Below are 14,644 nucleotides of genomic sequence, written 5' to 3'. Positions count from 1 at the left end.
TGATGATTCACGTCGTTCTTAGCTATAGGCATTTCCATGAAGTGCTAAAACCATGAAGGTTTTATATTTCTCACACCCTTGACACCGTTGAGAGGCTTCGTACAAAAATTAACGGCCAAAATTCCTACGAAACGTGATACATCCCCACGTCTTTATTATTAAAAAGAATATTGCCGAACAAAATAACTTGTAAGAAGCTTTGGAATTACGTAATAAACATGCCTTCTTAGTAGATTATAAATATTTATTTTGATGAATAGAAACATTTTGATTTTATTTATCTCGGTTATATACTTATTTTTTATTTTACAAAGACAAGAGAACAAAAATATTTTTTCAAAAGCATTTTAGAAGATTAAGACACGTAACGTAAGCTATAATATACCTCGACGAAACTTACCTTTTGAGAATCGAGTCATAGATCCTTAAATTAATGCCTGTCATCCATTAAATATACCAAAGTCATGAAGAAATTAAAAAATACTTGCTACTGCTGTAAAATGTACTCCTCATTTAACCCTGCATCATTTAAATATTTTTGGTATTACTTCGCTGAAAATAAAACACGAAAAATATTTTTAATTGATATTATTCAAAGGCTTAAACTTCCACAACTCGTAGAAAAAATACTTTGAAATATTAAAAATGAAAGCGTTGAAGCGATGAATCAACTAAGACGTTAATGATGTAAAACTTATCAAAAGGATACTTTTTTGAAAAAGGGCGATAATTAAAAAGGTAAATTTTAACGAGGCCGATTGTGAGCCGCTGTCAGTGAGTACTGGCCATCATAGAACATCGTGTAATGAATATTATTATTTTTCTTTTTTCTTTCCAAGTTTGAAATTTTCCTGTTTTCGTTTCGTGGCGCGCTCGTGTGAATTTTCGTAGTATTTTTATTACGCTTGTTATATGTTTTATTTTTTATTTTAATATCCGTTACAAAATGGAGTAGAATAGTAATATGGTGAGTTTCTTTACTTTCTATTTTCATGAAACATACGAACCAATAACAAAATAACGAAACTTAGGTACATTTTAAAGTTTTAAATTTTGCGTTACCAAAACTTTTAACCATTCCCAAAATAAACGGACCAAATCGAAATAGTACATTCCAGAAACTACAAAGTAACGTTAAAATTTACATAGCAAAGTTGTAAAACAAACTCGAACGATAAACTCGACTGTTGTTGCTAACGAAAATTGCTTTCTAAAAACTTGACGCAACAAAATGAGTTGATCAAAAGCCACTTTGAATGAAACTCGATAGAAATATTGACTTTAGTCATAACGATGATGAAAAGCATTGCGAAAGTTTTCTGGGGATAGATTGATATTAATTGTTTTGGTAACATACCGTAGTAAACTCTTGTACAATTACAGTCTTAGTTATTTTCGTGTTACAGAGGCATGATCTATGAGTTTATATAAATTAGAGGAAATGTTAAAGTGGCTTAAATCGCGCGGATCGGTTCATCAAACATATTGATGCATAAAATGTTAATAACATTAACTTCTGGACAACATGTAGGTTTCAATTTATTGCTTCTCTCTCTCCATTTCGTTCTTCTGACAATTTCCCTAGCATTCTCTAGTCAGTTTCACCCGGCAACGCCCTGCTGAAATTCAACAAAAACATAATGTATACTTCTCACATAACGTGTAAAAGGAAAACCATCGTGAGAAATCTCACATGCTTATAAGAAAATCGATCACGCATAATGTCTGAGAACACGTTGTCTGTGGTGTTAACTATCGAATAGAAGGGTTGATGAACGATGTAGTAAATCCTCCTTTTGGTAACAGTTGGGTCAAATTGGTAGCTTTCGTTGGTAATAGTGGTAAAATAATGTTTAGTTAGATTTGTAATGTGTTGGTGTAATGTGTTTGCGTATTTGTAATTTTATTTATGCTATATTACGTCTAAAAATCAGGTTTTGTACAATCAATGGGTAAGGCTTTAGTGATCAATTACTAAAACATCTTTTATTCTTAATCAGATGAAGTTTATTGCAGCTGCATGCGAATACGAGCGCCAAAAATATATTTTAATACTACTTAAAAGTTGAATTATGCTTCAGTGGTTAATGACTGAAAATTTATTTTGCATTATAACTTTCCTTGTCTTAATATAAATACTGTAACTTAACTTAACTTACTCTTGTCATAAATGTTTCTCCTTTTTTGTTTACTAAAATAAATGTTCTATCTAGTTTAAATATGTTAACTAAGTAGAATATAAAATAGCTTTTTACCAACAAGAATTGGTGAACAACCGCAAATTTCGCCCGCGCGAATGAGGCACAGCGCAAACTGAAATTTATCGCGACGATAACAAAACTTCGAAAAGGCGGCATAAATTTCATTTGTAGTACTTTCGCGTTTACTGTACACTTCGTTACAGTGAAGTTGGGTGATAAAAATAATGGGAAAGTGTAGTCTTAATAATTCAAGCCTTTTCCTTGCATTAAAGATACAAAGGTCAAGAATCAATTATAAAAATCCAACTAAATATAATAATAATTATAAATGCAAAAGATATAAGTGAGTACGTACGAATTATGTACGTTTGTTTGTTAATTCTTCACAAAAAAAATGATTTTAATGAAATTTGTACAATGATAGCTTATAACTACATATATAATACCGAGGGAATTCTTTTTTAGCGAACGATGTCGCGGTCAGAGTTTAGTAAATTATAGGAAAGAACAAATTACAAAGTATCCGTCGTCTAAAACGACAGTTAAGGTAGTGAATGCCGTAAAATAGTGTATGTACCAACGCACGAATAAAAACATAGAAACGTTGCATGTTTGTTATTCGCATGCTACGGTCGCGTATAAGTCACATGCAAACATTCTTATTCATAGAGCATTTCCCACAGGAATAGTGCTGACGATTCAATAATAAAGTTCATGGTCACTCTGCAATACATACATTTGCAGAAATCTATGAGATAAGTAATATGTTTTTTTAACAAAGATAATATTCACAGCTCTGTACGGTTTGGACATTCATTTAAGTGAAAAAAGAGTTTGTTATGGACTCGTGATTCAAAATTTTACTTCTATCGAACTAATTATATTTTTAAGTAATTAGTATCATAAATTTTTATCTAGATAATACTTAACATAACGATAATTTGAATATTTTAAAGCCATTAAAACCATTGGTAAAATATTTTTCGGAAGTAAAATATTTTTACTGCAATTTTATACGGCAGAGCTTTCATTTCTTGAGTACGTAACATCATCAATAGAACAGTAATCTACCTATGACCTAATTGGCGCAGTGCCGGGGCGCCATTCCACGTACTAAAGGTTACGGGTTCGATCCGAGCCTACCGGATAAATACTTGTTTGACCTAGATAAAGTTGCTTCATGTGTAACTGAGTGCTGCACTTACCGCAGAATCTCGTATCGTTTTTTTGTATTGAAACCTACAGCATTGCATTGCAGCATGCAGCTATTCATTATAGCTGCATCGCTCATTTGCAAACTGAATTTTGTTGAAAAGATACTGAAATGCATAAAACTAAAGTCATTGCACCATGATATTACTGTAATTGTTCTTAAATTTATGAAGTTACACATAATTTTAATATGAAACAGCTTAGTACTACGTTATAGGAATTTATTTGGCTACTAAGAACGTTCAAAATATGACTAGTACGTGCATACAGACAGAGGAAAAGCACCAAATAAACTTAATTAACTACTTCCAACGCCATACACTTTCATAATATAATTATGAATATGCAGTAAGCAAGTCATATTCATGAGACCAATCATAAACCTTCGTGTGTTTTGTCGCACGCGGAATTTCCTGAAGATACCGTTTATTGCTCAACACCGTTTATTTATTCTAAGAAGGTTCCGCGTACATTTATTAAAATGGCGATAAAGTCTTTATTTATTGTCTCCATGTTTGGTTAGCACGCGAGCACTGAACGCTATAGTGTCGTTTTTTGCTACGAGTTTAAATTGGGTTGACACGATAATGTTGAGGAATGCTCGGGATTTCGTGTGATTCGTGATTCACTGCGACTTCAAGATTAGACTTTGTTTCGAAACGGTTGGAAACTTTTGAAGAGTTTTGCATGGTCACGGTAGCAAACTTGTGGTACCAAGTATGTTGCATTATATTGCATATTTTTCGTCATTATATTTAAGTCTCAAAATTTTTGGGGAACAGTATAAATAATAGTTACGATGAGCAACAAAAATAAAGAAAATTGAGATCTAATTAGTTGTTTATAAGGTAAATGAGTTTAAACAAATTTCAAAATCTTTAATTTATTTTAAATGTATTTTAGTCTATTATATACCTATCGTCCACAACAACAAAAAGTATTCTATAAATAAAAGGTCACTTGCCTCATGTGCCTCAATATTAAACGTAGGTTTTGCCTAAAATATCTTGGTATTAGTTACAAGTAGTCGTAGAAACTAATTAGTTCAGCCTTAACGCTTTTGATTACAAACTTATTGGAAGGCTTCAGAGGACGTTGACACCTTTTTGAATAGTTTCAGGACATTTAAATTAAATTTTCAACGTACATAGTACCTCTTCGTAAACCGCTTTTAGTTTGTAATAAAGTAATTAATAACTTAATTAAACTTTTTAAATTAAAACCTTAATCGTAGTTTATAAACTTTATTTACGTTCTTCCAGAGAGTAGGTACTGTTTAGTAGCTGAGATATTTTTGCTGTAGTTAATACCATTATTGAAAATTAGCTGACCCGCGCAACTTCGCTTGCGTCACATAAGAGAGACTGGGTCAAAATTTTCCCCGTTTTTGTAACGTTTTTTAACGGTCTGCTCCTATTGGTCGTAGCGTGATGATATATAGCCTATAGCTCTTCCTTCCTCGATAAATGGGCTATCTAACACTAAAAGAATTTTTCAAATCGGACCAGTAGTTCCTGAGATTAGCGCGTTCAAACAAACAAACAAACAAACAAACTCTTCAACTTTATAATATTAGTATAGATGTAGTTCATAAGCATCTTATGTTACAAAGGAATACACACAGTCCTGAATTATTTATATTACTTTTGTTTGAGATTAGTCACTTGGTGCATACACAGGCTATAATATGTTACAGTCCGACAGCTTGGTAGACAGTCTTTACCTAGATTTTAGTTAAACAGGCCCCCATCAGCTACATAGGACAGTGATGCTTCAGATTCAGAATTTAGCATGGCTCCTTCAAAATTCAAAATTCAAAAATTCAAATATCATTTATTTGCTTGAAATATGGTAGATATACAGATGTTATAGTAAAATATGCAGTTCGAAGACATATTTCACCCTCATTAAGGGCATGCAAACATTTTAAGTATTCTATTATGAGCTACTAAAAGGGCATGCAAACAACTTGCCTACAAGGCTATCTACTAACATCAACCATCAATATCAATTTAGTTTTTTTTGCATGAAAGAGTAACATGCATACGTGCGCAATAATATAATATATCCATCCTAAGAAACTATACTATTTGTAGGATTAGTAGTATTGTCTATAATCATTCCAACTTATGCCAAAACAAACAAGACAGCCAAAAAGTCGTCTGATATTTAAAAGCACATAACGAGCAGTTACCTCGGTAATGTGGTCATAAACGTGGTCCACCGTGACGAGAAGCGTACTCTCCAAGGTTTAATGAACCGTTATATGCCTCTGCCAGGTGATACGACACCCAGAGGCTTCATTTGACATTTGATATTCGTGACTAAACTCTCAAGCTTTTTTGAAAGATATTTTTTAAACCATTTTCGTGGAAATTTTGCGAGATAACTGGGATTGATTTTATATTCGTGCTGTTTGTTTGGTTTGTATTCAAGTTGGATTAAGAATTATAGCAATGAAAGCCTTGTAATGTTTTGCGAGAGATCTACAAAAATAACAGTGAAATATCGGTATGTGAAAAAGAAAATGTATACACAGTTACGTTTTACGGGCACGGTTTATTAATATTTGTCTTATTCTATCACTTTAAATATCGTACAATACAAAAATCTTTAGAGGAAATCTTAAATATTCGAAACTTTTCATTACTAGACGGTCCTTATAATGTCATCTTTGAATATAGGCTCTATTAGATTTTCTCACTGCCTTTTCCAAACTATTTCAGAGTCTGCAGTTGTTAATATTCCCCTGTCTTCTTCCTTACCACGTTTTAACTATTAAGTTGTAAATGATAACAAAAAAGGGGAAACAATAAAGTCACTATAAATCTAGTCTTGTAAACAAAGTCTCTCGCTTTAAAACCAGCCACTGCATTCAAGCGCTAATTAGAAAAAGTGATATAGTTATTTGCATACTGTTCTCTGAAAGACGAGCGAAAAAAATGCCGAGTGTTCTGTTTTATCTTGCACAACTTGTGAAAAAGATTTTTAGTACTTTTCACTAACGTGGGTATTCTGCAAAATACGCTTTAAAAATTAAATATTGTATTCTATATAGTTAAGGATGTATTTATATAGTTTCGTACAATACTTTGTAGTGTGTTGATGGATTTTGGAATTTATTGATTAGAAGAAAGAGGTGGAACGGATTGCCATTGCAGTTTTGATAAAAGTTTTTGAAAGATTGTGTATTTTTCAACAGTAATAAAGTTAAATATTATATGTGAGCTTTTAGTGTGCTATTCAATCGTAGAGCACTAACAATCGACTTTAAGACATTTTAAATATCAAAACGTACTACTATATTGTATTTATATTTTAATCTAAATCTCTTAATTGTGAGTACAGTCATTAAGCCTACAGAACAATCAAATCTTCTTAATTACAAGCAACTGGTACAGGATTTTTTCATAAATATTCACGTTTCAACACCTCATTTGGTTGTGAACGAGTCATTACGTCGTCCCCTTCCCCTCGAAGCCTCATTACACTGCTCTGACTGCATCGACGCTCAGTAAATAATACTTTATACATCATTATACAAACGTATTTGTGTCATGACACCCATGTTATTGAAATTACATTTTTTTTTCAAATGAATTGTTATAGAATTCTTTGCAAAAAATATTCGTGATTGAAAGCGTTCGTTTAACACTAATTTTTTTTTTTTCATTCTTAATATACTGCGATGTTACTTTCATTTTTGCAAATGAGAAAAAACCTTTCCGTGGGTCGCTATAGGTGGGGGACATTATAAAGGTGGTTCATTTTTAATTCGCGAAATAATAACTTACAACAGATTGTTACATTTTAAGTTGTTTGTTGTTGATTCTTGAAGCAGTGAAGTGAAAGTCCAATTATTTACTACTGTTACACACTTGTGGTAAAAACCTATTCTCTTAAAACTTAAAAGATAATGATAAAAAATCCAGTCCAATAAGTTTATGTTTAGGAGTAGAATAAAGAGCATCTAAAAGCAAACAGCTAATTTAAATACGTGGATGAGACACATGCTGTGACTCATACTTGTGTTTCAAACTTAAAATTAATGTAATTTTGTTGTTATCTTTTGTTTCCAAAAATGAGTTTTTACAATAAAAACCTAGATGCATATCATATTCGTTGTATTCAGACATATTTTTACTTTTTGCCTGGATTATTCTTATTTCATACAGGATAATATATGCATTCTGAATATAAAATAATAATATACAATTACGTTACTTAAATTTGATGGCATGTCGAAATTAATTCCTATTTATTATTAGCTCGTTTTCTTGAAAACTCTGTTCAATATGAAAACAAAGCAATTCTTAATGAATTCAGTAAGTTTTTTAAGAATTTTTGTTCAGCCTCAATTTAGTAACGACGTTGGTCCCCCTAAGCGTTCATTAGTCAGGACTAAAGGCGTTTGTCTTTGTATAATTAAGACCAAGCCGCTGCCGTTGCTTCGGGGCTTTCGTGTATTGTCTTTACGACACATTATGGAAATTATTATGTGGTATTATTACACCTTTATTATGATGCTAAGTCTATACTAAACTGCTTGGTCAAAAGTGTTTTTTGGCGATTCTTGGGAATCTGTATATAAATTTGCAGAGGAGGGGCTTCACAACATTGTTAACTGGCTTAATTCGCATCTTCTAACTCTAAATATTTCGAAAACCAAACATATAGCTTTTACCAATTATAATAACAGTCAACCCGGACCAAACGTAACTATAAAAATTCATACATGTGGTAACTCATCAAATATTGATTGTTCTTGTGAAAAGATTGAAAAAGTAAGCAATATAAAGTACCTGGGAGTTCATGTCGATCAGCGGTTATCATGGCATTCTCATATCGATATGGTTATGGCCCGAACTAGAAAACTGATCTGGATATTTAAGCAGCTAAGACATGTGACAACTCATAAAATGTTAAATACAATATATGTCTCTCTGGCCCAATCCATTCTTATTTATTGTATACCCGTATGGGGAGGTGCAACAAAAACTAAATTTCTGGAACTAGAGCGGGTTCAGAGATCTCTAATTAAAGTCATGTTTTCCAAACCTTTCAAATTTCCAACTAATGAGTTATACTCCCTAAGCGACATCCTCTCAGTCAGAAAATTGTACGTACTTCATACCGTTTTAAAATTACATAAAACTCTATCTTATGACCCTCACCATCAACATAAGCGACGAAAACACAGTGTTGCACCTACTAAATACGTAAGAACAGCATACGCCAAAAGACAATTCATTGCACATTCTGCCATACTTTACAATAATATAAACAAAACACTTAACATATATCCTATGTCTGCAACAATCTGTAAAAAGACATTAATCGAATGGTTAAAACTGAAAACTTATGATGACATTGAAATATTAATGCAAACATCGTTAATATAAAATACTCTTAAACACACAGACTCACTTATTGCACACACTTACACAAACACACACACACACACACACACACACACACACACACGCACACACACACACAAACACACACACGCACACACACACAAACTTACACACACTTCCACGTACTCGTACATACACACGCAAGTCTTGCGTTTTCCACTTAATGTAACGTATCATAAGACGTTTTTGTTTGTAAGAGATTCTATTTTGTTTAATATTCTTTTAATTTTTAATTCTGTTATATTCAAATTTTCCTTTGTATTTCTTTTTAATATTTTATATTTTATTCTGTACACCACTTTTACCCTTTTATAATTTGCTATTGAAGAGCGAGACCTCCTAGCACAGGTATATTTTTTACTTAAAAGGAGGTCTCTATGTAACATTTATTGTAAAAGTTGTACGAGATAACGAAATAAACATTTTTGATTTTTGATTTTTGATTTTGATATATTATGGTGATATATATTCTAGGCGCCTAATGTAATTCAAACAAAACGAACCTTCGCACAAGATTACGGTTGATTCTTAACATGATTTCATTTATTTTCATACTTCGTATAAATAAATTTTTGTCTTCTAAATCTACTACAATTCGAGAAAGTATTGAATCAAAAATCGATTTAGACACATACATTATGAATACACATTATAGTTATCGAATATCGTAAACTCTAGCGAAACTTCGGAGTTGCTATGTTTCGTTAATCCGCAGGTCCCTTAGAATGAGGTCTACTGGAAACTTTTTTTGTAAACCTGTATCGATTCCAGTATAGTATAGAATATAAAAAAAAAATATAGCTAGACTTTCTGTTACGACAATATACAAAGCTTGTGTGATTCTCATCCTTTATAGTTCTTTGAAATACACACACGTTGTCATATTCTATTATGTTTTTTTGCTCCTACCACATTATCTCTACATTCTTTTGTATACAATAGTGATTGTGTTGCTTTAGCTCATAGATGTCATATTTCACTCAATTAAACATTTTAGTTTTAATAATTGTAAATCCGTTTCGGTATGTTTTTTTTTTAAATTAAATATTACTTTTGGTGAGAATAAATTTTATAATACTATGATATTAAAGCGAAAGATTTTCTGTACAACGTGGATTGTTAATTAAAACCATTGCACATCAACATTAAAGTCTCTTACTCAGAAATACTAATTGGAAAGAGACAATGAGACAGTATTTTCAAATCCTAATATTATAACAATCCCTCTGTCCAAGCGTGAGCGTCTTTGAGTAATAATTACAAAGAGATCGCTTTAGGGTACATGTAGGTATTGTCTGTCATTACTGCGAGTAAATTATAAACGTGCTCACCTCAAAGGGTGCCGTGCAAATGTGTGAATTGAATTCTGAATGTTTTATGTAAGTCTGTTTGGTTCGTGTTTGGCTCTTGTTCAAATGTTTTAGTCTTATGCAGCTGTCATAATTGCTTTGAAATCTGCAACAACAATAATTAAAATTATTTTGGTATAAATTTTGCATTTCATTTTACATTTGTTTGTAGTGTTCTACGTGATTTTATAAAAGCAGTGTTTTTATAATTTGTTAATTTTGCTTTAATTAAACTGTGATATTATTTTTGAATTTGGTGTTCGTAAAACTCTTTAAATACGGCTCGAGATATGATTTTAATTAAACTATTTTACATAGTTTTAACGAAAAAGGTAATATTGAAATTTTATAAAATGTGTTTGCATTGTAATCACTTGCTATAATTAAATAATTTTAAAATCTACGACCACGAATGACGATAATAATATGAAAATAGGTTTTTAATTAAATTTACAATTGTACTCTTTCTGTCGTGGTTGAAATATTATAATGAAAAACTATTGCTTTAAAAATATTAATTAAGTAGAAATGATTGCTTTTTAGCTATTCATAATATCCAATGTTTGATTATGAAAATTACATATCTGCTATGTAATAAATTGGTTCTATAATAAACTATTTTCAATAATGATTATTCGGTATTTGTAGTATAAGGATATTTCATTAAATTAATAGGCAAAGCAATTATCATATTCCTACTATAGAATTTAATTTAAATTCTTGTGTAACTATTCTATAGATGGTACTATAGCAGACATCTCAAAACAAATATTTGCAATAAAATAATATAAATAAATGTTGCGAATATTCCTGCAACTGTCTTTACAATGTTATCCTTCACCATTATTGTGATAAAATAAAATAAATGGCACAACATACAAACGAAAATGTTCCTCTTTTCCAGTTACTCCTTTGTGCCCGTTGCTCACAAAGTAAGTGGGGTACCGTGTAGGTATACGGATAGGCAGGGGTAGTGATTCATCAATTGTGCAAAGTGCCACTTCATATTCAGTCCGTTTCACTGTCGCTTTGCGCCTCTAAATGTACCATGATTGGATCATCTCGCTTTTTGGTCATTTTTTTCTTTTATTTTTTTGTTTCGTGTTGATTGCTGTATTGTGAATTGTCATATTGTTTTTTTGAATCGGATGAAACACAAAATATATTGTGCGAAATAGAAACAATTGTTGTTTGGACTGTTTATTTTTAGTCAAATGTGGTGATTGTATGAAAATAAGCAAAAATACAATTATTATTTTAAAGTAAATACTCGTTTTATATACAAATTTCTGAGTTTTTGATGTAGTTAATAGCGCATGGTAAAGAAAATTTACATTTCATAATCTTACACAAATTAATTTTAATTTTTAAATATAAGCGATAGGAACCACTGTCGTAAATATTTTTGCCTATAAAACTCAAGTATCAAAACTGTTCCCTCGCAGTACACCAACACTTCTTTTCGGCTAAGCAAATAGAGTTAGTTGGATAATTTGACGCGCTACACCCGTGGGGAATAGAACCTGCATCTGTTCTGGGGAGACACTCTCCCATACCGCGCAATCGTCCGTAATGCACTTCGAATTAGAATAATATGATTTTAGTTTTGTATGCGTTTGAAATTTTTATGAGAGGGGATGTCCTTTCTTTAATGATTGGAAGCACTTCGGTAATTTACGAACATAATGAGTAAAAAAGGAAACAAAAAAAGCAATTTTTCGAACCAGGACATCTTTTGAGAAGAAACGTTGGTCAAAGTTAATAGTGAAGGGAACACTCCATAGCAATCACACTCTAGAAAAATGTACAAGATTATTATTGGAACGGAAGCCTTTTTAACGATGCATATTGCACTCCACACCTAATGAAAGTATTTCATATAATTATGGCAGTATATAAACTATCGATGTTGTTTTTATGTCAGTACCTTAAGCACAGCTTTCTATACTCAGTACTATCTATAAGCGATAGTTTGACTTATAAATATCAAAAAAACTGTTCTAAAATTTGGTGATAGCTGACCAGTGAAATCGCACTGTTTATTCGTTGATACGTGATTAAACAACAGACATAACATATACCGTTTTTGGATTCATAACGTTTGTAGGGCTGTAAGCATTATTCTAACTAGCCTAATCCATATTAATTGATTGAATCGTAAAGCAGTAAGTACATAATAACATAGCGTAAACAGCGGTTTATTTGTTAGCTAACCGTGTCATTGACACTTCATCATTGCGTGCGGACGGTGTGAAATGTGTTGGACGAGTTGATTGCTTAGTTTCCACACACTATGATACCTATAATACGATGGAAATTGAACTATTGGATGTGGCCAATGTTATGTGAAGCATTTTAAGTTTAAGCTTTATTTCATAAATACACATTGTCTGTGGAACGGAGACTAAACGAACGGAGACTAATATGAAATTGATAAAAAACTAATGCAAATTTTAAACAGTAGCTCAGTATCCTTCAATCTACTACTGGTACATGAGCATGTATCTACTAGTATTAAGAATTAGACATTTAAAGAGAAACTTGAAAAGTTATTTCTTAGGCAACCCACTGGGAGTGCTAACTCCTACTAAAGCTATTTCCCTTCTGAACCGAAACCATTCGATTCCAACAGCGAGATTGGCGTTCAGTGTATGACAAATATTGGTAACTGTTTAAATAATATTTCCACCACTCGGCTTAGATTCTAATCTCTATTATTATTGAAGACGTAATAATAACTTCTTTCTTATTGTTTTAGGTCTAGACGCGGAGTTATACTACGTGAGAGAAGGTGTAGTCAACAAATACGCGACCAGCTTCATAGTACCAGTGCCGGCTCACATCGCAGACCTGGAGTTTATGTGGCAGGCTCTTGGTGGGAGACCAGTAAGTTCAATTAATTTCTTTGACCAAAGATAATATAATAAAAAATATATAAAGCCCTTTTACCAATCGAAAAGGTAAAAATATAGTTGAAGCAATCGTGTTTTTAAATTTAAGTCTGTCAATCCCCCGCGTCAAATATAAAATTTCTAGGAATGTGTTAATTCTGGTTTGCTCTTAAAACATGCTTGTAGATTGGTTTCCTGTTTGGTACATCAAATAAAGAATTATTACGGGTGTTGTGAAGTCCTCGTGACTCCTGATCCTCCGGGAAATAAGAGTGTTATGTTATGTTTAACATTTTTGATCATAACCAATTTAGTTAAGACTCACGGAACATTATGTTCAGTAGCACGATTCTGTACAATCGAAACCGTCGACTTTCGAGAGTTGACATTTAAAATGTACTGCTAAAATATTTCTTACGGAGCCCAGTAGGAACGCGAAACAGATTATAGTGTAAAATTTCTCGATAGCTAGCCGGTTGTCGGTAGTCGCTAGTAGTAGAGAATCGAGCTACAGTACATTATATTATGTTCACTCGAACGAAAACAATGCTTCGAGAAACAAAGAACAATTATGTTTACCTATGGATTAATTTAGTATCAAACTCACGTTCTGCAAGAAACTTGCTAATTTTGGCTCTCAACGCTATTGTATACGTTTAGAGCCTTAAGTTTAGCCTTAGAAGGTTAGCTTAAACTGAATCTGTAATATCTTTAGTTTGTACAACCTAATAGAACTATAGCTTCAGGTCCTACTTCTACGGGTAGTAATAGTTTTTCAAGGCGAATCACGAACCACTTGCGAGTCTATCACTGATTCATAATTAATGTAGTTAAAAGCTCAGGTCTGAAAAAACTGCTTCTTTAATTTAGTACAAAATCATCCAAAATGTTCTACCTATTCCCAAATATTAAAAATTCATAATTTCGCACTGAAATTTATCGAAATTACATGATCGCATTACATAGTTTCAGTTGTCAATTGTTACTGGGTCAATTCGTTCGTTAATATTCAATGACATGTAAAATAATACCAAAATTAATGCATATTTAAGTGCAATTTGAAAGTCAAACGACGTAATTAAATATTATTCCGTATGATTGATACTGTTGATACAAATATGTCGGGCATTATTCCGACTGATTGGACCATCATATCTTCACAATTAAATCAACGTTTTAATTACAGTATTCTTTATTACAAATTCACAACAATTAATTTTATTTTCCTGTATATTAAATTTGTATTCCATTGAGTAAACACTCGGTCGCATTGAGTCGAGCGCTCCGCATTTTCCAATTTGGTTTGAAAGCGATTTAATTTTGGAAAACAAAGGGCCCGGATTAAGTCGTCATTTTTCGCTGAGTTTCGGATATTTACGGCTTAGGATAGATGTTTTTTGTTTATTTTTTTCTTTGTACTACACTTGTTAACTGCAAATTAATGGGGGTTATAAGTATTTTGGAAGTGAAAGCCGGTTTACACAAAACGTTATTTTAAGAGTAATTTTATTTTGGGTTTTCATTTGTAATGGGCTGTTATTTAACTTAATACTGATTTATTTGTTGTTAGT

The 14,644-nt window shown here is 32.0% G+C and overlaps 1 protein-coding gene across 2 annotated transcripts in view; it reads left to right on the top strand.

The window, feature by feature from the left end:
* Positions 1-14,644, top strand: part of Drl-2 (tyrosine-protein kinase derailed 2) — a 59,012-nt gene that overhangs the window by 14,145 nt on the left and 30,223 nt on the right. For both annotated transcript variants that reach the window (XM_076113020.1, XM_076113029.1), the window contains exon 3: positions 12,941-13,068. In XM_076113020.1, coding sequence (XP_075969135.1) covers positions 12,941-13,068 — 128 coding nt within the window. The remainder of the gene's footprint in view (positions 1-12,940; positions 13,069-14,644) is intronic.

The sequence above is a fragment of the Anticarsia gemmatalis genome, chromosome 1 (genome assembly GCF_050436995.1).
Source record: "Anticarsia gemmatalis isolate Benzon Research Colony breed Stoneville strain chromosome 1, ilAntGemm2 primary, whole genome shotgun sequence".
Classification (NCBI taxonomy): Eukaryota; Metazoa; Arthropoda; class Insecta; order Lepidoptera; family Erebidae; genus Anticarsia; species Anticarsia gemmatalis.
The sequence above is the reverse complement of the archived record's forward strand: the minus strand, read 5'-3'. Positions and strand labels throughout refer to the sequence as shown.